Source organism: Tachysurus vachellii, chromosome 18, assembly GCF_030014155.1.
Source record: "Tachysurus vachellii isolate PV-2020 chromosome 18, HZAU_Pvac_v1, whole genome shotgun sequence".
Lineage (NCBI taxonomy): Eukaryota > Metazoa > Chordata > Actinopteri > Siluriformes > Bagridae > Tachysurus > Tachysurus vachellii.
The window spans coordinates 12,107,043-12,131,655 of record NC_083477.1 but is presented as its reverse complement, the minus strand read 5'-3'; the positions used below and the strand labels follow the sequence as shown (position 1 = coordinate 12,131,655).

General features: G+C 39.5%; 3 protein-coding genes across 5 annotated transcripts; 2 read left to right on the top strand and 1 right to left on the bottom strand.

Moving 5' to 3' along the window:
- Positions 1-934: 934 nt before the first annotated feature.
- gng14 (G protein subunit gamma 14) lies at positions 935-3,112 on the top strand. The gene is made up of 2 exons (XM_060892680.1): positions 935-1,030; positions 2,987-3,112. The coding sequence occupies exons 1-2, from the start codon at positions 935-937 to the stop codon at positions 3,110-3,112; spliced, it is 222 nt and encodes a 73-aa protein (XP_060748663.1).
- A 209-nt stretch (positions 3,113-3,321) lies between these two features.
- On the bottom strand, positions 3,322-16,421 carry fbxw9 (F-box and WD repeat domain containing 9). 2 transcript variants are annotated; one of them, XM_060892679.1, is made up of 9 exons: positions 16,079-16,421; positions 15,226-15,365; positions 14,897-15,032; positions 11,425-11,888; positions 6,636-7,057; positions 5,789-5,937; positions 5,199-5,402; positions 5,005-5,070; positions 3,322-4,463 (listed from the first exon to the last, which is right to left on the bottom strand). In XM_060892679.1, the coding sequence occupies exons 2-9, from the start codon at positions 15,348-15,350 to the stop codon at positions 4,389-4,391; spliced, it is 1,641 nt and encodes a 546-aa protein (XP_060748662.1). In that variant the 5' UTR covers positions 15,351-15,365; positions 16,079-16,421; the 3' UTR covers positions 3,322-4,388. The 2 variants fall into 2 exon arrangements, with proteins under 2 accessions (XP_060748662.1, XP_060748661.1); XM_060892678.1 differs by having other exon boundaries at positions 16,104-16,421.
- A 305-nt stretch (positions 16,422-16,726) lies between these two features.
- Positions 16,727-24,034, top strand: antkmt (adenine nucleotide translocase lysine methyltransferase). Of its 2 annotated transcripts, none has more exons than XM_060892877.1 (6): positions 16,727-16,859; positions 18,120-18,283; positions 18,364-18,468; positions 22,502-22,642; positions 22,745-22,795; positions 22,906-24,034. In XM_060892877.1, the coding sequence occupies exons 2-6, from the start codon at positions 18,122-18,124 to the stop codon at positions 23,104-23,106; spliced, it is 660 nt and encodes a 219-aa protein (XP_060748860.1). In that variant the 5' UTR covers positions 16,727-16,859; positions 18,120-18,121; the 3' UTR covers positions 23,107-24,034. The 2 variants fall into 2 exon arrangements, with proteins under 2 accessions (XP_060748860.1, XP_060748859.1); XM_060892876.1 differs by lacking the exon at positions 16,727-16,859 and adding an exon at positions 17,507-17,725.
- Positions 24,035-24,613: the final 579 nt, after the last annotated feature.

Sequence of the window (24,613 nt, the reverse complement as noted above, 5' to 3'; positions counted from 1 at the left end):
AAGTTGACAGTTTCTCCTGTCTGTGTCTGTGTCATTAAAAACATGCCAGTATACAAATGAGCTCTGTTAAAAATGGCCTGTAGATGTGAAGTCTTTACTGAACATTGAGTGAACAAATAATTGAATATTTTTATGATTTCTGTTACTTACCCCCTTTTGAATGTTTTAGGATTAGTTTTTCCTATTATCTTTTTTAACTGCAATTGTGTGAATGTTGGTTTAAACAACCACAATCTACACATCACAATCTACAATGCAGCCAGTCATTGTTTAGTTCTCATTGCATAAAACATCCCCACATCTCCACACATATCTGGGAAACTGGGAAGCCGCAAGCTTGAATCCCACCACTGTTGATCCTTGGCTATTGTATGTTTACATGCATAATAAATAAGCAGGCATGTTTTTTAATTGCTAAGGTTAATATAATAAATAAAAGTTACCCTAATGTTATTCCGTAACCGTATGTATGGACTAGTACTACTATACTGTAACCTGCTCCTATTGATTGAAGTTATTGAGGCTAAATATTGAGGCTAAATAAATATTATATGGTTTTTACTTTCGTCAAACCCATTAAGTCTGGTCCATTAAGCATTTATTTCATTCTGCCCCGTAGGGATTTTCTTTTCTGAGGGCGTGTGATGTTGGTGTGACATTTCTACACCTGCATGTGCGACCTTTCAACTCTGCCACATCACAAGATGCTTTGAAGTGACCGCAGGAGCACACACAGGGAGGACAGTCCGACACGGGTTAAATACCCAGGACGGGAGATCACAACACTACACAACCTTAGCATATACAGTAGGTGAACACACAAAGTGCCGTCTCACAAGAAAAGCACTGAAATCGCTGCAGAATAAACCGAGCAGTCTAGAGCATTACCGAACAGAGACGTGGTCAGTCTCATGCTGCAGGTTGAGGCTGTGAGATGGAGGCTGGAAAAGTGTACAGCAGTAACACTGTGCTTCAAGCTAGAAAAGCTGTGGAGCAGCTGAGACTGGAGGCCAACTTGGAAAGGATCAAGGTGAGAATTGAATACAAATAAGATATTTTTTCAATACACAAGGCTTAATTTTAAAATGTTGTTTTATTCTGATAAACATAGACAGTGCTTAAGCTATTCAAATAAGAGTAACATGATTAGGAATAGTAAACATTTAGGAGCTAGATTTCAATTCAGATTTTCACTTTGTTAAAGTGTAAAGTCTAAAGTGAGCTATTTTGTATGGTTTTTTTTTACATTTTTCTCAGAGATTTTGAAAGGATCGGTTTATTAACTTAAAAAATATTTGATGTATGTTTAATATATTTACAGCAAGTGAAGTCAGTAAGTGGAGTTTAACATGTTCTCCACTTGTCTGGTTTCTCCTACCTCTAAAAACATACACAGAGATGGACTGGCTACTCTAAAATGCCCCTGGGTATATAGTATTGTATGAATATTTGGGTGCCCGTTGCCCTGCGTTGGATCGGCATCCCAGCCAGGGTGTTTCCTTATCTCACACCCTGTGTTCCTGGGATAGGTTCTGGACCCACGGTGACCCTAACCAGGTTAATGTAGTGTTTAATAAAGAACCACTGTAGTGTCTTCTCAGCGAGGCATGATGTTCCTTTACAAATTCAAATTTCAATTTTATTTATCACATACAGTTAAGGTCATACATTTACATACCCCTAGCAAAGTCAACACAAAGTCAAAATATTATATTTTGTGTTAACACAAAGTTTACAAACCCTGATTCATCAGTGAGTGTTTGCACATTTTGTAATAGTGTGTACGAGTCCCTCGGTTGTCCTCGGTATGAAAAGATGGATACCAAGACCATATAGTCGTTGTTGGAAAAGGGTGAAATATGCACAACATGCTGGGAAAGAAAAGAATATGCAGGTCCTGAAGGATTTTTTTTCTCAAAAACTGTGGTCAGTTTAACTGCTTAGTGCAAACAAAATATGAAAACTCATGAAGAACATTCCAAAAACATAAACCAGATTTTGATGATTCAGGAAATTCAAGGAATTTCAATTCAATTTATTTATATAGCACTTTTAGAAATTGACATGGTCTCAAAACAGCTTTAAAGAAGCATAGAAACAGAATAAAGTTACTATTTATATCTCTAAGATTGATCCCTAATAAACAAGCCGGAGGCGATGGTGGCAAGGGAAAAACTACCTGAGATGATATGAGGAAGAAGAACCAGACTCAGAAGGGAACCTCATCCTCATTTGGGTGACACTGGACAGTAAATAATTTAAATGTAAATAATATCCTTTCTACAACAGTTTGTAGTCAAGTGGAATTGTGCGACCAAGAGCTCCTGAGGAACTAACAGGTCAGCGTCATTTCTAAGTTCATTACAGACTTAACACTAATTCTTTCCTGCTGAAGTCTTCAAATGTTCACAGATGAAGAGCAAAACAAAAACAAACAAACTGCAATTTCCCTCGTCAAGATTTATTTCTTTTAAATTATGAACATTTTGCAGATTCAGCAATGTGTATGTAAGTTTATGACCTCAGCTGGACATTTCCACACACAGTAGACATGAAGTAAAAAAGCTTTAAAGAATAAGTGAGCAAATGGTTTAACACAATAATATGAATTCTGTAACAAAAAAGAGCACATTTGCTCATTTTCAACTCAGTTGCTGTGAGTACATGTTGGGTTAAGCAACCACAATCTTTCCAAAACCTTCAAACTGACCGTTCTTCAGTGATGGAATGAACTTCCATCCTCTTCCAACCCACTTTTTTGTCGAACACTTAAATTACACTGATTGTATTGTTTTCTGCATGACATTATATATAATTTGTAAATCACTTTGGATGACCTGTATAAATAGAAACGTATAAATTCAAGTCTTTTACCTCCTCAGCAGTCACCTGCTTTTGGACAGGACATACATCGGTGTATAATATCTTGCTTTTCTGTAATATTAGTCTGATTAACAGAGCTGTGGTGTGTGTGTGTGTGTGCCAGATCTCAGCTGCGGCTGCTCAGCTCGTGCAGTACTGTCAGGAGCACCGACGTGGAGATCCTCTGCTCACAGGCATCGCTGCATCCTCCAACCCATTCAAGGACAAGAAGACGTGTGTGTTACTGTGAGAATCCAGAACTATGTCTTTTATATGTACATGTTCATAAAGGCAAAGTATGAATATGTTTCTATTGTGCATGCCACTTTATTCATTTTTTTATCTTTATACTTTATTAAATGTGTACGTAAATCAACATTTCAAGGGTTTGACTCTAATGCATACAAATGATTTGAGCTTATAAACGTCCTGTTTAATGAATTCAAACCAACAGCTTGGTCAGAACATGCACTTTTTTACTGCTTAGTTAGATTTTTGGGAGTTTCACTGTTACAGGCATGTCTAGTAGCAGGAAGGAAAATAACCAGTGTGATCCTAATGAACCTGCTAAATATTAGTTCCTAAGTGTACAGTACAGAATACCCCAAATTTGTAGGGTAGGCTACGGAACACATATCAGACACAAAATTTTTTTTATGTGTCTCAAAAACCTGTGTGTCTCAAAATCTCCATATGTAAGTGCCCATATATATGTGGACACCTGACTGTTGCCACAAAGTTGGATAGTTTTGACTTTATAGTGTATATATTATTATGAATCAGACATTTATTCCAATATCTGACACGTCATTGATGCATCCAAACTTTTGGCCTGTGTACGTTTGTTAAATTTTAACCTCAGAGTAGCCAGAAAGAGTTGATTTATTTTCTATAACTGTTCAAACCACAGGTTTCTATTAAATCAAAGGTTTCTATTAAACACTCGAATATGGGTTCTATAACTTGTGTGAATAATGTGCCCAGATGCACCAAATGGCACAAAAGTCTAATAATAAATACAGAAAACAATCTATTAATTATTAAACAAAGAAAAACAGAGTTGTTTATACAACAATTAGGTAAGGAGATATTTCATAGTTATTATTTAGACTAGAATCTCCACTCTCAGTACTATGAAACAGAGGTAAAGCTGAAGATTTCTTCCACTGTTATAACAAAAGGGATAACAGAACAGTAACTATAATTGGATAAATAAAAAAAAAAAATCAAATATCTCATTCTGTAATAAATAAATAAATAAATAAAAATCTTTTCATTGGAAAACTGCTGTGCGATAAGATGAATAAAGTACTTCAGGATGTGCGAGAATTAGAAATGAATCAATTTCAGGATGTTACTGGTGGCGTCACAGAATGCTTTCTAAATGATCCATTGATTCATTTCCTCTAACATCACACCCCATGAGTTTTATTCCCTGCATAAGAATTATGAACACACGTGTAAAAGTAAACCGCAGCATGGTTTGGACTGCAGCGTGACTCCGGACACTCTCTCGGCTACGAGCGTCACTGCCTGGGCCGCCACACTTCCACATTCATATCAGCAGTGGCAACAGCCAGCACTCCTGCCTCAACACTGAGCTACAGGACACAGAGAGAGACAGACAATGTAAGAGTTGAGACCAGGACAAGAATCTCATGTCAGAAATCCTGATCCAAGACAGAACTATTAGATCTAAAATAATATGTACAATAAAATAACGTGAGCCTAGTAGATCAATAAAAAGTAGGTCTGTATTAGAACAAAGCTGGTATTAAATCTTCAAAAAGATTTTTTTAATTATAAGAAACAGAATCAAATTTTAAATAAAAAAAAAAAAATTAATTTAAAAAACTAAATGCGCAATTAAATTAGAAAATAAAATAATAAAAATAAAATACATTTAAATAATTACAATTATACTTTCAGCAGGATTTTTCTCTTTTTGGTGTTGGTACAGATGTATATTTTGTATAATCAGTGATTTGATGTCAACAGGAAATAAAAAACTTCTCTATATTCTAAATTTCTATATTCACTCTTACCAGTATTTCTTGCCTTTTGAATGCTGTACAGAAATAAACATAAATATATTTAGTACTGACAGGAAAGCTACTGACAGGCATGGCTTTACTCACTCACCCCATTCACTGCTGCTTTATTATGAAGCGTGCACAGAGTCTTCGGGGGCGCACAAGGAAGGTGAACCTGTGACAATCCAGAAAGCCACATGAACACCTCTGAACATGCTGTGTACAATAAGTGGACTTCTACATGCACTGCTGCAATGAACAATAACCGTGTTGTTGACTTATTAAACTTTCTAAAGATAAAACCTTAATCATGCGATCGGAGGAGCAGGTGTACAGAGTCCCAGGTGAGTGATGAACGCCCGTCACCAGTGAAGTGTGGCCTACGTTAAACTGGGCTGTGGACTTGAAGGAGCCCTCGTTCATGGAGAAGGTGTGAAGGAGTCCGTGGTAGTCTCCGGCCCACACCTCTCTCCCGCTGAACGACATGGACAACAAGTAAGACTTCAGCTACAGACAGACAAACAGACAAACAGACAGACAGACAGACAGACAGACAGAATGAATTAGTCTCCTTGTATATCTATATTATTCCTTATATTGTTTTATTCACAGAAGGCATAGCGCACCATGCTATATAGCTATACTTACTATTTACTAAGATTTCATTTAGCACGACTGACACAGAAAATCACTCTAGTATATAAAAGAGGGATAAAAGACTTCAGGATGGGCTGTAGTATGAAATTATTCCTTACTGATTACTTAAGTAATACTCAAGCGCATGAGTATTACCATTTTAATACAGGGTATGATGCTAGTTACTACTATGATAAAAGATTTTTAGGTACTCGTTATATAAAGCACCGGGCGAATAGGAAGCCGCGTGTACGTACGTGGATTTTCTTCAGCGGTTTACCAGCTCTACGGTCAAACACGGCTACCGTGTTGTCTTTGCTGCCAGACAGAATGTACTGCTCGTCAGAGGCCAGACACAGCACGATGTCACTATGGAGACGAAGGCTTTTGACCAGTGGCTCTGAAGCTGTGACAGAAATGACATCAAGGCTAAAGATGAGCAACTGCTTCTGCTGAGATGCTTCTGAATGAAGTCAGTGGACACTGCGCTATCCCATAATGCAACAGGGCTGGCGCAGAAGTCGCTGAATCAAAAATAGTGGACGTGCTATAGGCGTGTGCTCACAAATCGACATCATAGCTATTGGTACCCTAGCCTACAAAATGAGCAGCTGCAGTCTTCTCATACCTCTGTGTGCATCTTTAGAAAACTGACCAGGCTACAGAACTCTTAGGGCAGTTCACACTGGCAGTTTAGACTGAAACAGAGCACGTTTTGCTTAAAAAATATGGTAATGTGAAAGCTGTCGTGCGGACCAGAAAGAACACAGCAGTACTGGACCTGCGGTGACCTACAGGAGGTGGTGCGACTTCTGTTGTACTAGATCTGTGCTGCAAATCCTGTGAATGTGAATGTTTCTACAGCAAATGTGTATCCTGGGTGTCATGGAAATGTTGTGGGGCGCAGAAGCAGTGAGAGCTTTACAACATATAATAGCAGCAAAATATGGTGAGTTGTGTTTGCGTTGATGTGAAATGCACCGAATGAATGGGTTCAATAGAATTAACTGAATCTAAAAGTAAACACTGTATAAACTTTTTTTTTTTATTACTATTTTTTCCTAGTAACTAAACCAATCCTGCTCTAAAGACTAGAGAACTCACCTCTGGTGTCATAAATGCTGACTTTCTGGTCATGTGACCCAGCAAACAGCATGTGATCCTGGCAGGAGAGAGAGAGAACGGCCGCACGGCTCTGGATTTTTCCGCGCTCTGCGCCTCCGGTGTTCAGGTCCCAGAGCTTCACCGTGCTGTCGAAGGATCCAGAGGCCAGGAGATCACCGCTGGCTGCAAGGCACCACACCCAGCCTTGGTGTGTCGTGTTGTAGCGGCTACGAGCTCCCAGTTTTCCCAGCAGAGCCCCGCTCGAGCCTGTTCTCACATCCCACAGGTTCACATTACGGTCTCTGGAGCCAGAGACGCACACAGAGCCTTTACCTCCAACCAGCAGGACTGTGTTAACGTCAGCAATGTGGCCTGATGAGAGCGTGATGTGCTCCAGGGCGGGTGTGGGGTTCAAATCCATCCTGGGAAAGAGAGAGAGAGAGAGAAAGAGAGAGAGAGAGAGAGAAAGAGAGAGAGAGAGAGAGAGAGAGAGAGAGAGAGAGAGAGAGAGAGAAAGAGAAAGAGAGAGAGAGAGAGAGAGAGAGAAAGAGAAAGAGAGAGAGAGCGAGAGAGAGACAGAGAAAGAGAAAGAGAGAGAGAGAAATTATACATTCATGTACAAACCCGATTCCATTGTTGGGACACTGTACAATTTGTGAATAAAAAAGGAATGCAATAATTTACAAATCTCATAAACTTATATTTTATTCACAATAGAATATAGATAACATATCAAATGTTGAAAGTGAGACATTTTGAATTGCCATGCCAAATATTGGCTCATTTTGGATTTCATGAGAGCTACACATTCCAATAAAGTTGGGACAGGTAGCAATAAGAGGCCGGAAAAGTTAAATGTACATATAAGGAACAGCTGGAGGACCAATTTGCAAATTATTAAGTTAATTGGCAACATGATTGGGTATAAACAGAGCGTCTCAGTGTGGCAGTGTCTCTCAGTGACAAGATGGGCAGAGGATCACCAATTCCCCCAATGCTGCGGCGAAACATAGTGGAGCAATATCAGAAAGGAGTTTCTCAGAGAAAAATTGCAAAGAGTTTGAAGTTATCATCATCTACAGTGCATAATATCATCCAAAGATTCAGAGAATCTGGAACAATCTCTGTGCGTAAGGGTCAAGGCCGGAAAACCATACTGGATGCCTGTGAAGTTCGGGCCCTTAGACGGCACTGCATCACATACAGGAATGCTACTGTAACAGAAATCACACATGATCAGGAATACTTCCAGAAAACGGTGAACACAATACACCGTGCCATTCGCCATTACCGGCTAAAACTCTATAGGTCAAAAAAGAAGCCATATCTAAACATGATCCAGAAGCGCAGCCGTTTTCTCTGGGCCAAGGCTCATTTAAAATGGACTGTGGCAAAGTGGGAAACTGTTCTGTGGTCAGACGAATCAAAATTTAAAGTTCTTTTTGGAAAACTGGGACGCCATGTCATCCGGACTAAAGAGGACAAGGACAGATCAGAAGCCTGCATCTCTGATGGTAAGGGGTTGCATGAGTGTGTGTGGCATGGGCAGCTTACACATCTGGAAAGGCACCATCAATGCTGAAAGGTATATCCAAGTTCTAGGACAACATATGCTCCCATCCAGACTAGGGTTGGGTATCAAAAGGAATTTTCCGGTTCCGATTCCGGTTCCAGTTCTGCCTTACGATTCCCGGTTCTGATTCCGATTCCATAATAAAAGAAATGTGAAAAATAATGCACAATACTTAAACAATTCCATTTGTGTTTATTAATCACTCTTTAAATATTTTAAACAGAGCATTTCAATTCATATCAATTTAAATAAATCCAACATCAAATTTAACATTCAGAATTACAACTTAGCAAAACAGTTAGCAATTTTTCTGAAGGAAAAATTAACGTCTGCTTTCTTTGGGAGAAGACGAGACCTTTCCTGGCTTATTGTATCTCCAGCTGTGGAGAAAACCCTCTCAGAGGGACTTAAGCAAAGTTGGCTCCATATTAACAGATTCGAATTTCCCGAGTCAGTAGCTCCTGACCTAAACACTTATTACACAAATAACGCCTCTTTTTTATCGTAGTAATGTAGAGAGGCAGCTACAACGCAGCTACAACCCAAGTTTCCTCAATATCAGCTTTCCTCCGCGTTGGACAAAATACACAAGTCTCTATGTCCGAACACCTAAGAGACAGGTTCCAAGGGACCGTCAGCAAAATGCAAAACCCGAAAAGCGAAAACAAAAAACAGTCAATAACTTTACTGTAATACACTGTACTGTCACCAAACTCAGATCACACATCACTGATGTCCTGAGTGTTGTACTACAACATTTATTTTTGGAAAATGTGTTTTTGTTTTTTTTTAATGATGGGTAGATTTGCTTCCTTGTTGTAGCTTTGGAAATTAATCCACACTTTAGACTTTTTTTAGACATGTTTAACACAAAGCGTACCTCAGCACAGCAGCGCGAGTGACTGATTTCTGTGGTAAACTGTGTTAATTTGGTTGCGTGACTGTAAAACAATGAATATTCATGAGGTAAGACATGGCTATTTAAAGTGACCGCTCCCAGCGCTTTGCCCGTCATCGCATCGGAACCGCGTTTGGAACCGAAACTAAAAAATTCCGCGCGGTTCCGGTTCCTGTTAAAAAACAGAAGCGGTTCTAAATAAGAACCGGTTCTCGGTTCCCAACCCTAATCCAGACGTCGTCTCTTTCAGGGAAGACCTTGCATTTTCCAACATGACAATGCCAGACCACATACAGCATCAATTACAACATCATGGCTGCGTAGAAGAAGGATCCGGGTACTGAAATGGCCAGCCTGCAGTCCAGATCTTTCACACATATAAAACATAAAGAGGAAGACGCGACAAAGACCTGAGACAGCTGAGCAACTAGAAGCCTGTATTAGACAAGAATGGGACAACATTCCTATTCCTAAACTTGAGCAACTTGTCTCCTCAGTCCCCAGACATTTGCAGACTTATAAAAAGAAGACAGGATGCCACACAGTGTTAAACATGGCCTTGTCCCAACTTTTTTGAGATGTGTTGATGCCATGAAATTTAAAATCAACTTATTTTTCCCTTAAAATGATATATTTTCTCAATTTAAACATTTGATATATCATCTATGTTGTATTCTGAATCAAATATTGAAATTTGAAACTTCCACATCATTGCATTCTGTTTTTATTCCCAATTTGTACAGTGTCCCAAATTTTTTGGAATCGGGTTTGTATAATCCAATGATGTAATCAGGTTTAACATCCAGTTTAATAAGTTACTCTCACAGACATTTCTGTGTAGCTGAATCGATCGAAACTTCCTGTTGAGGTTTCTGTGCTCAAACTAACTCTTTAGCATGTAATAATAATAATAATACTGTTTAATTACTATATAGCTTTCATCAACACAAGGACACTTTCCATACTAGTCAAATAGGCCAAGTGAAGAATACGAATAATCAGATGAAACGAAATCAGACATGGAGACTGACAAACTAAAGAAGAATGATATGATATGAAAGACTATCAGTCTAAAGCTCAGTTGGAAGGTAATACAGCAAGAAGAGCACACAGTGCTAGTACTTCAGGAAGAGAGTTTTTACATGACGTATCAGTGCTGTTCAGACATCTGATCTCATTCCACGTCCCACGTGCAGAACAGGGACGAGTCTTGAGATAAAATACCTTCTGAGGATCTTAGGGAGTAACGTTTTGGTGCAATGACAGCAAATGATCTACCACCGTGAGTCAGCCTGGAGGAGCTGGGAGTCCGTGTTGGGATGTAAAGATGAAAGAGTTCGGATAGAAAGGGAGCAGGAAGGTTATGAATGGCTCTATACATCGGATGCTACAGATAACCAGTGTAGATGATGGGTGTAATGTGAGAAGAGCCGGTGAGGAAACAAGCTGCAGGATTTTGAATAGAGAGGGGACGTGATAAATGCATGGACAAGACAGAGGGGCTTTTTACACCTGATCACTTCATGCATTTTCTGTGATCCGATAGCTAATGTTTTCGAGACGGATATAAATCCGATAGCTCAAACCACTTCAGGAGGTGGTCTGGGATGCATTTCAGATGAAACTGGACAGTTGTAAATGAATGTGATTGTTCAAGCCACATAAGTCAGTGCTATACTCCTCCCAAACGGAAGTACGTCACTCGCAAGTAATCTTTCACCCAGGTGTCTCGTTGGGTCTTAAAATGCACTGCTGCTGCCAGCGAAAATGCAGCAAACAGTAAATGCTGTTTTTTGTAGCATAACCGTCGTAACAATTTTTTTTCGTCTTCTTTTTGATTGCATTTTGAAAAACGCATACACCAAAGCGTGTTCCATTTCAATTACCCCGGAAATGTGAAATATATCTGCATTTTGGGCGGGAGTAGAAAGATCGGATTGATATCCGATTCGCCGAGACGCATTTATGTGGCCTAATGTAAATGGAACAGTTTTAACAAATCAGATACATATCGGATCAGAGAAAACACATGAAGTGACCAGGTGTAAAAAGGCTTTAAGATTCTTAGGACTAACGATGTGACAGACACAAGCTACACTGTCGAAAGTAAGCAACTGTTCATTAAAAGCTCATTATTATGCATCATGTGTACAGTGCACTGTGGTCTGTTTACTTTCACATAGTTTCCCTAGTGCCGCTGAATGAAGACTTGAAACACAGAGAAATCGCCACAGGTTTTTTCCCTATTTACTTATTCGCTAGCTGTGACACACACACACACACACACACACACACACACACAATGTTTTAGCACATACCCACTGTCTTCTTGCTCCTGGAGTCGTTCTTGATTAAGTTCGCCCTCAACAACAGCATTCTCTCTTCCTTCTTCTCTGATGATTATTACGTTATTTCCCTGTTCTTCTTCTCCTTGTATTTCAGGATCTTCTTCACCTTCTGGTCTGATTTCCTCCTCAACATGGGCAGGTTGTCTCTCAGCTTCTGCTTCACGCTCTTCTCCATTCGCTGCTGCTTCTCCTTGTTGTACAACTTCATCCTGATCCACTTGCTCCTGTATCTCAATCCTTGGCTCTGGAGGCTCTGCTGTTTCTTTTTGCCTGGCCCAGCATTCAATCAACTTCTCCATCTCAAGGCACGCTGTCGGCCAATCAAAATGATTCCTGGGCCCGACTGGGAAGGAACGTTGGGAGCCTGTAAGTCTCTGAGCCCGAATCTGCCAGGCTGACATGTCCTCACCCACCTGTCCCAATGCCCTGCACACCTAAAAGGCAGAGGCACAGTATCAATAACTGGCCGGACAGAAATCTCAGGGTTATAAAAGAATGCAATAATAAGTCTCCTGAGTGGTGCAGCACAAAGCATTCAGTCTACTGTGGATCGCAAATTTGATTTCTGACTGTGCTGCAACCGCTCATAGCCTGGAGTCTAGAGAATAAAACTAGCAAGGTTGCCGTTTTCTCTCTCTACCCTGTCAATCAAAGCGACACTAGTTAATCGTGGCTATCTGTGAGATCATGTAGTTAGTGCTTTCCTTCAAGGGTGTTATGCAGCATGAGCGACAGTCTGAAACATGCCATTGTTGGCTTTGCATGTCTCGTTAGAAGCACATGTCGCTCTGCCCAGTTGGCAGCTGATGTGTGATGGGGAAATTTTCAAACAACCAAACTGGAAAGAAAAATATGAAGAAACATGGCATTGTAAAAACATAAATAAAATTTAATATTAATATATTTACACCTAGACTAAACTACGCTTGCATGACATTTACATTTACAGCATTTGGCAGACGCCCTTATCCAGAGCAACGTACAGAAGTGCTTAAATCTCTAACATTGGATACATTAATGCTGGTTCACTAGGTTACATACTTAAGATACTATGAGTTTAAAACATTTGTTCAAAGTTACAATGAAAAAGTGTCAAAGGTTTTTTTTTTATGTAAAAAATAGGGAAAGAAGTGCTAGTTGAAGTGTTTCCTGAATAAGTAGGTCTTCAACTGTCATTTGAAAATAGTCAGTGACTCAGCTGTCCAGACCCCTAGGGGAAGTTCATTCCACCACCTTGGTGCCAGAACAGAGAAGAGTCTTGTAGTATACTTACCTCTTACCCTGAGAGATGGTTGAATCAGTCGAGCAGTGCTGGTAGATCGGAGGCTGTGAGGTGCAGTGTGAGGAGTGATGAGGGCTTTGAGGTAAGAGGGAGATGGTCCGTGTTTTGAATCTGAAGCGTGCAGCTACCAGAAGCCAGTGGAGGGAACGCAGCAGCGGGGGGTTTGAGAGAACTTTGGCAGGCTGAAAACAAGGGCAGCTGCATTTTGGATCATTTGCAGAGGACAAATTGCGTAGCAAGCAGTGCATTGCAGTAATCCAGTCTTGAAATGACAAGAGACTGAACAAGTACCTGAGCAGCCTGTGTGACAAAAATGGCCGAATCCTTCTAATGTTGTAGAGAAGAAACCGACATGAGCGAGTCACATTAACAACATGAGAGGAAAAGGACAGTTGATTGTCCATGGTTACACCAAGGTTGTGAGCTGTGGCTGAAGGGCAGATCAGATCATTGTGCAGGGATGTAGCAAGGTCATGACCTGGGGATGAATCACCTGGGATGAACAGCAGTAAAGTTTTGCTAGGATTGAGCTTTAACTGATGAGCAGTCATTCATTATGATATTTCTGCCATCACGTATGAGTCGAGAAGAGTCAGGCAGGAAGAAGACTGAAGCTTGTCAGAGCGGAGGTTGAAATCACCAAGCACTGTCAGAGGGGAGGTATTGGAAGGGAAAGCACTAAGCAGTGTGCCCATTTCTTCCAGGAAGTCTCCTAGGGGACCAGGAGGACGGTAGACAACAATGATAACAAGGCTGATTGGAGACTCTTTTTGTCAACAATAAACCTGTACCAACACCCCTGCCTGTTTCTCGTGGTGAGTGAGAGAAAACATAATAAAGCAGGATAAAGCAGCTGATGTAGCAGTGTTCTGTGGGAATATCCAGGTTTCTGTCAGCACCAGAAACTCAAAGGAGTAATGGGAAGTTAAGCAGAGATAAAATCAGCTTTCTTTACAGCAGACTGGCAATTCTAGAGCCCACCTACCACCACTGTTTGAGACTTACACAACAGAGGAGGGAAGATGAAGTTATTGGGATAGTGGACGCTTCTCTGTGGACAAGAGCGTCTGCGACAGTAGGAATTGAGTACAGAGATGGGTCTGAGACACATATCTGCAGTCAACCAAGAGTGAGATGTAAGGTATGGTAGAATATATCAAACAGTACTAGACACTTATATTACAATGTGGAGTAAGCTCTGCCCACAATTCACACCTTAAGGGAGACTGAAACTACTCCTGATTAATCAGCTGAGAGAACAACTAAGCAAAGACCAACACTATAAGATCAACAATGGTATAGAATATAACAAAATTCAAATCACACTACTCTAGAACAAAGTGAGTTAAGCAGATAGTACACAAAAGTCAGGAACCTACTTTACCAACAGACAATATATTCAAATGAAGAGACTTAAAGCACACATACAGTATGGAGCTCTCACTGTGTTGCAACTGTTCTTGACTTAAATGTTAGTTTGATTACCGGTTCGATTCCTGGCTTTTTTGTCTGTGTGTAAAGTTTCCATGTTCTCCGTGGGTTTCCTCTTAGTAATCCGTTTTTCTCCCTTAGTCGAAAGACATGCACTGCCATCTCTAAGTTATCTGTAGTGTGTGAACGGGTGTGTGATGTGTGATTATGCCCTACGACCGACTGGCTCCATGTACAGGATGTCCTCCGAGTCCCTGAGATATGCTTATGCTTCTCTGCATCAGGATAAGAACTACAGAAAATAGATGGATGGTTGGAAATTCTTATAAATTGCATATATACAACATGGAGGACAACATGAGCTGTTAAGAAACGAAGCCAAAGTGTTTCTGCCGCCCTCTAGTGGCCAAGAGCGATATATATTTTAAACCCACCCACGCCCATGTAAATAAACAAAAAATCTATTACACTAAAAAAGTGGGTGTTTTTTTTTTCAGCAGTTGCCTTTTCATTTTCCTTCTAAAAATTCCCTATATCTAAATATCTCTCCCATTGTTTTAAGTCTATGTTACAAACATTTACAGACGTGACTGAATGATATGCATTAGGAAGAAGTTTAAGAGAAGTTAAGAGAGGTGTGTTGTCCACCACTGCACTGGCATATCTTCAGAATCCTCTATGAATTGCTGACAAGAAACTGTACACTTGCTATAAACCTAATGAGCTCACCTGAGGCAGGACGTTGATGACACATTGAGCGGGCAGGTGAGATGCGATGCGTGCGACCATCTCCCATGGCAGAGACAGTAAGCCGTAAGGGGAAAGACTCGTCTCAGTGGTACCATCACATTGCCGCATGTTTAACCTGTGAAAATGAGTCACAACTATAACAGCAAACATAGAATGTCCTTTAAATACACTGTGATCAGGATGAAAGATCATGATCTGGTAAAAGATATCAAAAAACCCCTAAGTGCTGACACGTCATGTGTCAGCGGATGGAGCAGTAGAGGACAGATTTATAAGTAAAGGGATGCAGTAAAGTTAATGATACTCACCCTAGCTGTGTGGAGGCAGGAGTGTCACTATTGTCGAGACACTGCTCTTCTTCTAAACACACTTCACCTCTTCCTCTCTCCTCCTTCTCCTCATTCTCTGTACCTTTCACCTGCTGCATCGACATGCACGCCACTGCAAGCTGAAAGCGTCGTGGAAAAGAAATTAAAACATTTGTTGCCTTTCAAGAAGCTTTTATTGTCATTTCAACCATAAATAGCTCACGCAGTGCATAGTGACATGAAGCAATGTTTCTCCAGGACCGTGGTGCAACAGAGAGAGAGAGAGAGAGAGAGAGAGAGAGAGAGAGAGAGAGAAGGGGGGCAGAGAGGGGGGGAGACATACAGAGACAGAGAGAGAGGGGGGGAGAGAGACAGAGAGAGAAAGAGAGACACAGAGAGAGAGAGAGAAAGAGAGAAGGGGGCAGAGAGGGGGGGGAGAGAGACTGAGAGAGGGGGGAGAGAGACACACAGAGAGAGACACACAGAGAGAGACAGAGACGGGGGGACATACAGTGACAGATGGGGGAGGGAGAGAGAGAGAGAGAGAGAGAGAGAGAGAGAGAGAGAGAGAGAGAGAGAGAGAGAGACGGGGGACATACAGAGACAGATGGGGGAGAGAGAGAGAGAGAGAGAGAGAGAGAGAGAGAGAGAGAGAGAGAGAGAGAGAGAGACGGGGGGAGACAGGGGGGTACATACAGAGACAGAGAGAGATGGGGGGGGAGACAGAGAGAGAGACTAATGTGTATTTTCTTAGCAGCTAGCTTAGTGTTGCTGTGTAATAACTCCGATCCTCAGAACTACTTAGCTATATTTCTAGTATGTTATAAATAACGCTAGCTTAGCTGTTACTTACCAAATAATTCCAAGTCCAAAATTACCTCATGAATATTCTCTTTTCTCTTTCTCATGAAACCTTTCTGGTGTCAGATAAAATCAATAAGCTGCCTCCCTGGCTGGCAACTGAAGACTGACGTCACCCGTGACGTCATTGTATTACAGTTAATATCATGCCAGTTATTACTTCACTGTTGGTTACAGTTAAGGCTATATAACGCCACGGACATAAAAACCTGTAGGGTTTAAGTTTATTTTATTTAGGGAAAGTAACATCGGTTAGCACGCATAAAGACCTACATAGCGATACAGTTCCTTTAGCTAACAGCTGTTTGAACTCCTAACAACAGTTTGAAGTCCGTTTTATTTCCGGCGCACAATATTTTCGTCAGGACACGATGCGTCGCTATGATACAAGTCTCTTAAAAAGAGTTGAGTTTTAAATATTTTATCTTACGGAAATTTTAAATATTTGATGCTATTAAAATGCATATGTAAAATATAAAGCTGATAAAAAATATGGAAAATTATTTGAATGATTTTCGTATCCTCAGACCTTTAACTAAGGGCTAGTCCTTCCTCAAAACACATAACTTTTATTTTGAAAGTTTTAAGGCTGTATTTCAAATGCCGATTAACGCACTATATAGGGTGTAACCTCAGATATCTATGCTGTAAACTAATGACTCCTACGCCCTACTTAGCGTGCACTACGTTAAATAACAAGTCGTTTGGAAAGCGACCTAAGTGTCCATTTTGAAAAAATGTCACAGTTGCTGCTTTCGTGTCGCGACCCTCAGGTTAGTTGTGTGTGAGTTCATAAGCAGTCTTAAATAGATTTATGTGAATTAAACGTGTGTGTTTCATATGTATGTTGTGTATAAATCACTCGACTCTTTTAATAGTTAAAATTCCTTAGACACACTTAGAGTCCACCCTGAAACACATTTAGTTTGAAAGATATGTAACAGTGTTGTTTGTTATTGTTATCTTCTTTATTCCCCTGAGATATTAGAGTTTGTCTACTACTCTATGGCAAAGAATAAAGCTGAATCATATGGAATATAAACAATCTTTTCACACTCTCCATCTTCTACTGGCCTTTAATAAAGTATTAATATAAGAATAGTGTAGAGTAAACAATCAACTCAAACCTTAGGTCAGATTTGTGCTGAGTTATAACAAGAGATTAGAGATGAGAGAGCTGGAGACACTAAAGGACTAAAGAGCTGCCGCATTTCTTCATGTAGAGTAGATGGATTAATGGATAGTCCAATGTAGAGAAAATAAACTTGTTGATGATAGAATCTTAATCTAACAAGTCAAACAAATGAAAGTTGTCTAATAATCTTGAAGCAAAATAAAACTCGGATGCCACTGAAGATCACGCATTGATGATTAACATTGTTATGCACAATATTTGTCTTCAGTCCTTCAAGGATGAGGATTTGATTCCTGCCTCTTCCTGTGTGGAGGATGCTTCAGGGGTTTCTCCAGATACGCTGGTTTCCTCCTGCACTCTATAGACATGTGCTGTAGGCGGATTCAGCATCTTTAAATTATCCCTTGGGGCCGAATTGTTGTATAGGCGTGTGTGCCGTGGGTTGGTACCCCCTCCAGGGTGTCGTGTCGTACCCTGAGTCCCAGGCTTCCTGTGACCCTGTGTGTAAGTGGTACAGCAAATGGATGCAAGGATGAACAGTAATGTTGGCAGTAATATTTATTTTATTTAGGACTTTAAATCAAGGTTTTCTTCAGCCATGAAGATGTTCAAGTTTTTATGTTTACCAAGAGCCTGACAATTACTTCATGAGCTGAGTTACAGGAAACTTGACATCTCCTGCTGGTGTCATAATCTATGAGAGTTGTACGTCAGTACACAACCGACCGTCGGAGACCATTTCTGCTCTAAGAGCATTTAAATAAATAATACCAGTTAGACAGTTTGATCTTTCATTTAACAAAATTAACGTGTCTGTAATAATGTTTTATTAAAGCTACTCTACATTTACACTGGTTTTCTGTGTATTTACTGAGACTTCTTTCTTGTTTCTAAATAGGCATGGAGGATGAGACCCAGGAAGAGATTCTGTCCCAGTTTAAAGAGAAGAGGTTTGGGGGATGGGGTCTTTTGCAGCTGACGGCAGGGACAGGACTGGCGGTCTATGCCGTGTGGGCAGGGATTCTGATGCCTGGGTTTCGCAGAGTGCCTCTGAAACTACAGGTTAGTTTAGGAGAGTAGCAGCATAAATAAAATTGAAAGTCATAACAGTAAGTCACAAATTTATTTTTGTGTTCATTTAGGTGCCTTACATACCAGCCAGTAAACGGCAAGTGTGTAGTGTTATGACGCTGCTGAAGGGCCGCTCTGGAAGTCTTGCTGACTTGGGCTCAGGGGACGGTAGGATAGTAAGTCAGTATTTTGATATTGTCATTATGGGGTGGCTCAATGGTTAAAGCTCTAATGAGAAGGTTGAGGATTCAAGCCCCAGCACTGCCAAGCTGCCACTGTAGGACCCTTGAGCAAGGCTCTTAACCCTATCTGCTCCAGGGACACAGTATCATGTCGTGTTGGCCCCGTACACTGACTCCAACTTCCTAACAAGCTGGTTCATGCAAAGAAAAATTTTTTAATGTGCTGTAATATATGTGACAAATAAAGGCTTCTTCTAATGGTTGCTTGAGAGCAGGAATTGTGTGCCTGGAATTACATGCATGTACATTTTCAAGACTGGATATACTTTTCTACATTTCTGCCATTTTTATGTAAAAATAGTGAAATACAATATTATGAGTAGCTGAGTGTTAGAGCAGTTTGTAATGTTTAGAGTTCTCTTTTGCCTGTCAGGTGAACTGCCTGTGCAATGAAATGCCCTCTGTTTTTACTCCAACTAACCATGCTGCCGTTAAAAAACTCGACCTCCTTTATGAAAGTGTGCCTTGTCAGAGCATTTATAGCTCATAAAACCAGATACTTTAACCCACACTTTAACAGCTAACAGATCTGAGTGGCTGTTGTTATAGTGAACTTTAAACATTCATGCCATAATTTAGACTAAAGCTGCAGTACAGCTGATAACAGCATACAATACAGAGTAGCTTAACAGCAACGTTAGGCAGCTAATGTTAACTTTATTGTTGATGACTACCTTCTCAAAAAAGTGACTAGAATGAGCAATGTTATAGATGTTATAGGTATATAGATTGTATATCTAACTGATCTTAGCAGCTTTGTTGTAAAAGGTGGAGGTACAATATGATGTTAGGGGGATATATGTGACAGAGTATTATACGACAGAGCAATTGAGGGTTGAGGGCCTTGCTCAGTGGCTCAGCAGTGGTTGCCTGACCTGGGGTTTGAGCTCACAACCTTCCGATCTATAAGCCAACACCTTATCCACCGAACTATCAATATCAAAGTGAAATCAAAGTCAAGAAGCTTTTATTGTCATTTCAACCATAAATAGCCGAAGCAGTACATAGCAACATGAAGCAATGTTTCTCCAGGACCGTGGTGCAATATAAACTAACACAGAGCTAGTGTTAATTTCGTCAGACGAGACGAGACGAAATATGTTCGTCAACAACTTTTTTTCATGACGAGACGATGACAAGACTGCACTACTGTCCAAAAACGCTGACTAAGACTAAATTAACATGCATTATTGTTGATGAAAAAAGACGAGACGAAAATGTTTTGTATAAAATAAAAACTAAGATAAAATCTCTCTTCATTTTCGTCTACAATTGTCTCTGCTTTTTCATCAGCTGTTACGCCTTTAAAATATTCACAACGAGTTCGCGGCTTCGCTGTTGCTCAAGTTACAGGTCCGCGAAGCGGATCCCGCTTATTACATTGCTACCTACCAAATAAATCAATAATTTGACACATGATGATTTAATGATAAATGATGATTTAAAAAGGAGTTTATTGATTTAAAAACAATTGTATTGTTTCCGCTAAAGAAAATAGTGTGCTCCGTCTCTACGGTTAGAATCCTGTGTGTCCATGGCAACGCTCTGTTTTTCATGGCAGCGGTGTGTTATCAAGAAATAAAATAGTGTGTGCGTAGAAACAATTCGTCCACACGCTGCTCAAAAAAATAAATAAATCCTGAGCAGTATCAATAAAGTTACAAATGTGATGTGCAGTCAAGTTCGAGTGTATGCACTGTTTAAACGAGTACTTCTCACTGATACTTTTGTGATTCGCGGAGATTTGACAAGTTTTATAGCCTTGATATTGTTTGTTATTCAAAAGTGGTGACAGAAAAAACTCAGCACCCCCAACCTGAAACCTCTTCCCTGTCACAATCACATCATAATCAAAATGAATAATTAGGCTTAAAAACAAATGTATATGTAAGGGAATCAAGTTTAACAATTACATGTAATATTGCTCCAAATATCATCAACAATGGTGTGTGCAATATATATATATACACGTGTTCCTGATATTATTGCATTTAATGAGGCCTATTGTATTTATTCTTACAATAGATTCCAGATGTGGTCAAGCTACAATTTTTTGACTAAAACTAGACTAAAATTAAAAGACTTTTAGTCGACTAAAACTTGACTAAGATACCTTGAGTTTTCTTTTGACTAAAACTAGACTAAAATGACGACACTTTTAGTCGACTAAAACTAAGACTAACAAAAAAATTATGTGAATGACTAAATATGACTAAAACTAACAAGGACATTTGGCACAAGACTAAGACTAAGACTAAATTAAAAATAGGTGACGAAATTAACACTACACAGAGCTAAAGACTTAAAGAACGATATATACACACATACATATATATATATATGTATATATATATATATATATATATATATATATATATATATATATATATATATATATATATATGTATGTATATGTAGAGAGAGAGAGAGAGAGAGAAAGATAGATAGATAGTTATTTGTGCGCAATAAAGTCTTCCTCCTTCCTGTTGCTCTTGTGTTGTTGCTGTTGTGACACCAAAATTTCCCTTTGGAGATTAATCAAGTTCACTTACTCACTTACTTTCCCTCTCTCTGTATTTATTATAATATGTATTTGTGTGCATCTATCTTATCTATTGATCTATCAGTCTGTCTGTCTATCTATCCAAAACCCATACTGATATAAACTCATTTAAAATAGAGAAAGAGAAACTGTTCACAATGTCAGTGGCTGTGTTCATTTGCTGACCCTGGTATCTGAGACGATTCCTCCATGTTACAGAGTTGAGGAGGTGTTTTTAATTAACTTTACTGGTTGTAAACAGGGAATTACACGCTGCAAATTCACCTCAAACCCAGCACATGAGGAAAAAGGAAGCAGGGATGGGTGTTCTAGGGATAGGGCTCATTTCTAGGCTGGAAAAAGTAAAGAGAGACATTGAAGGAAACTACCAAGTCCATTGCATGGCAGTATTATAAATCATTGCAGGTTTGCTTTCCTTATAAACCAGAAAGAAAGCAATAAAGATAAGCAGATAACAGGTTTCAGTGTTCTTTATCCCTCTTATCCAAATTAGTATTTATTCAGTCCTTTTGCTCAGTGCTACAGGTGAAGCCTTTCAGTAAATTCTGCTTGCTAAACAAAAATGATTTGCTTGAATGTCTTCTTCACTGCATATTGAGAAGACTTTCTGTCTCAGCTACAGACCACAAAATTACTTGACGCTTGAAACAGGAAGTAATGTAGCGGAAGTTCAACCAATAACATTATCTGGCATCAAGCCTTCAAAGCAGAGAACTTTTAATACACTGTCCATGTTCCCCCTAACCGCAGTTAAAAAGGCAGCGAGCACCACAGCGAGTGGCTATATGATGTAGCCCCCTTTCCTACTTTCACTTTTTGTTTTTATTTACTTCAATTACTTTGCACCGCTACAGTAGATGGTAGCTTGTATTTATTGTGTAAGAAGGATTTCTCTTTCATAATAATTTGCAAGACAAAGGACACCATGACTCACTCACTCATTCTCTTTCACACACAACAGTTAATTGTCCTGCCACAGAAAATTTTTTTTTGGCATTATTTCTATTTATCTTGCACTATTTTTATTTTACACTGTTTTTGATGTATAGGTTTTCTATGATCTCTTACTTTTGCTACTGTGTCAACTTTAATATCCCTTATGAAAATCTCATAGGGTTTATATTTTCTTATAGCAAAGAAAAAGAGTGACAGTACATATAGGCATATTTTCAGGATAGTAAAGTCCTTTCCTTCACATATCCCAACATGTTGACATTTCCAGAGCAGAGAAGGCCCAACAGTTGCAACTTGGCTCACAGCCTTCTGGTCTGTTGGCCAAAATATTAACCTTTCATGTGTCACTACTGAACTAGTAAACATGGTGTTTCCAAATTTACAGTGCACATATGTTTTGTATATAAATTTACATGAACTGCTACATTATTGTAATGCTTGTGTCTCTAGGTCTTAGAAGCGAGTCGACAGGGTTTCTCTCCTGCCGTGGGTTACGAGTTGAACCCATGGCTTCTTCGCCTCTCTAGATTTCATGCTTGGAGAACTGGTCATTATGGGAAAGTCTCCTACCAGAGGGAGGACCTGTGGAAGGTGGGGTGTTTGACTGTTCAGGCCACAAAAGAATCTCGGTTCTGTTTCTACTGTAGAGATCGATTGTAGAAATCATATTTTATTTGTATGCTATGTTTTCAGGTTAATCTTTCAGGCTATGAGAACATCACAGTGTTCTTAGCTCCAAGTGTGGTACGTGTTTAGTGATTTTCATGGACAATGATACATGCACACAGTCACACATTGTTAGAAACAAAAATATTTGCATAAAGTATTTTACTGATTGCATCACCTTCTTTTAGCTTGAGCCTTTGCAAAAGAAGCTACTAGCTGAGCTCCCTGAAGATGCCGTGATTGTTGCTGGACGCTTTCCCTTCCCTGATTGGACACCATGCAGGATAGAAGGGGACGGTATGGACAGAGCCTGGGCCTACCACATAAAAGCTCTCAGAAAACACCACCTGCCATCAAAGGTCATCAAGTCAACTGAGCATACCAGCTGATCCAGGAGTAATGTGACTTATTTTAAAAACATTTTAGAGCCCATAAAGGGTTTTTCCAGCCCTGCTCTTTTAGTGATAGTTATGATGGTTTTTACTAGACAGTTTTATTCCTGCATACTGTTGTAAACTTTCCAATATTCACTGCTGCTTACTGTTCACACTTGCTTGTAACACTAATGCATTCAGAAACTTTCGGGATGATGCAGGATGCTGTACACCCTTGTTCATCTTCTGGTCATGTGACTGGCTGGTTGATGGTATCTATATTCCACACTCAATGACAGGTTTATTATTTGCTCCTCTTAGTAGACTTCCTGTCAGTCTACCCTGTGCAAATAATGTCAATCCAACATTAGTATTATGGTGGTCAATTGCCACTATTTGTTGACGTACACAAATTGTTTATAGTGAAAGACAGGCTATAGTCCGTGTGCATCTATAAACAGTTGTGCCTGATAAAATGACCAGTGAATGTATGTCTAAGCTAAGTAGATGTAATATGGTAGCTATTAAATGTATAATATTCAAGTGCTTTTATTTGCATTCATAGTTCAATTTTCATTTCATTGCAAATAATTCAATTCAAATTTATTTGTATAGCGCTTTTAGTAATGGACATTGTCTCAAAGCAGCTTTACAGAACATAAGAAACACAATACATAAAAAAGTAGTATAATACAGTGTATAAATAATACATGGCTGTCATCATACCTATAGGGAAACAGTACTTCAGTTATTTCAGGCAGATTTACTGATAAACCACGTTCGCCGGAAGTGTTACTCTGGAAATCTGCATTTTTCAAAATTACTCTTTGTGTCTGAACATGTGTATGAAGTCTTTTTGAAGCTCCCAGGTTACTTCCTGCTTCTCTATGTGACCTAATTCAACTCACACATGCTTAAAAGAATAAATAAATGTATATGACTACTTTTTGTAGTTCTTTTTTGTTGTATAGAGTTTGTCATTTTAGATATCTTCATGTGAATTTTGTAAATGTTAAATAGATAAATGAGATAAATGGTGATGTCAGGGGAAATTGTGTAAAAGGAGAACGTCTACGTTGTGCCATGTTCATGCACAAGGCTGATGAAATATGGGTGCCACTACCTGTGATGTAAAGATGCCTCATCAGTTCACTAATCTACCGGAACAGTATATCTGTGGTAGAGGTTTATATCAAACATATCTGGTATGAGAATGTGAGGAATTAATACAACACTGTCAGTTAATTAATGCTGAAAAATCGATCTTTGACTAGCTACCAAGACATAGTAAGAGGTGGTCAAGCTTGAACATATCTCTAATCCGCCCATAGTAATATGCCAATTTAACCAGATCTGTCTGTTTTGTCATATTTTTTACAGAACTTATATGATGTCTTCCTAGTATGGAAGTAAATGTACACTTGTTGATCAAAGGTATTACATTAAACAACAAATTAATAATCATTTTCTTTGGGGGGTTACTAGTGCTGGCAAATCACTAAACACTGGCAGGGCTGCTATG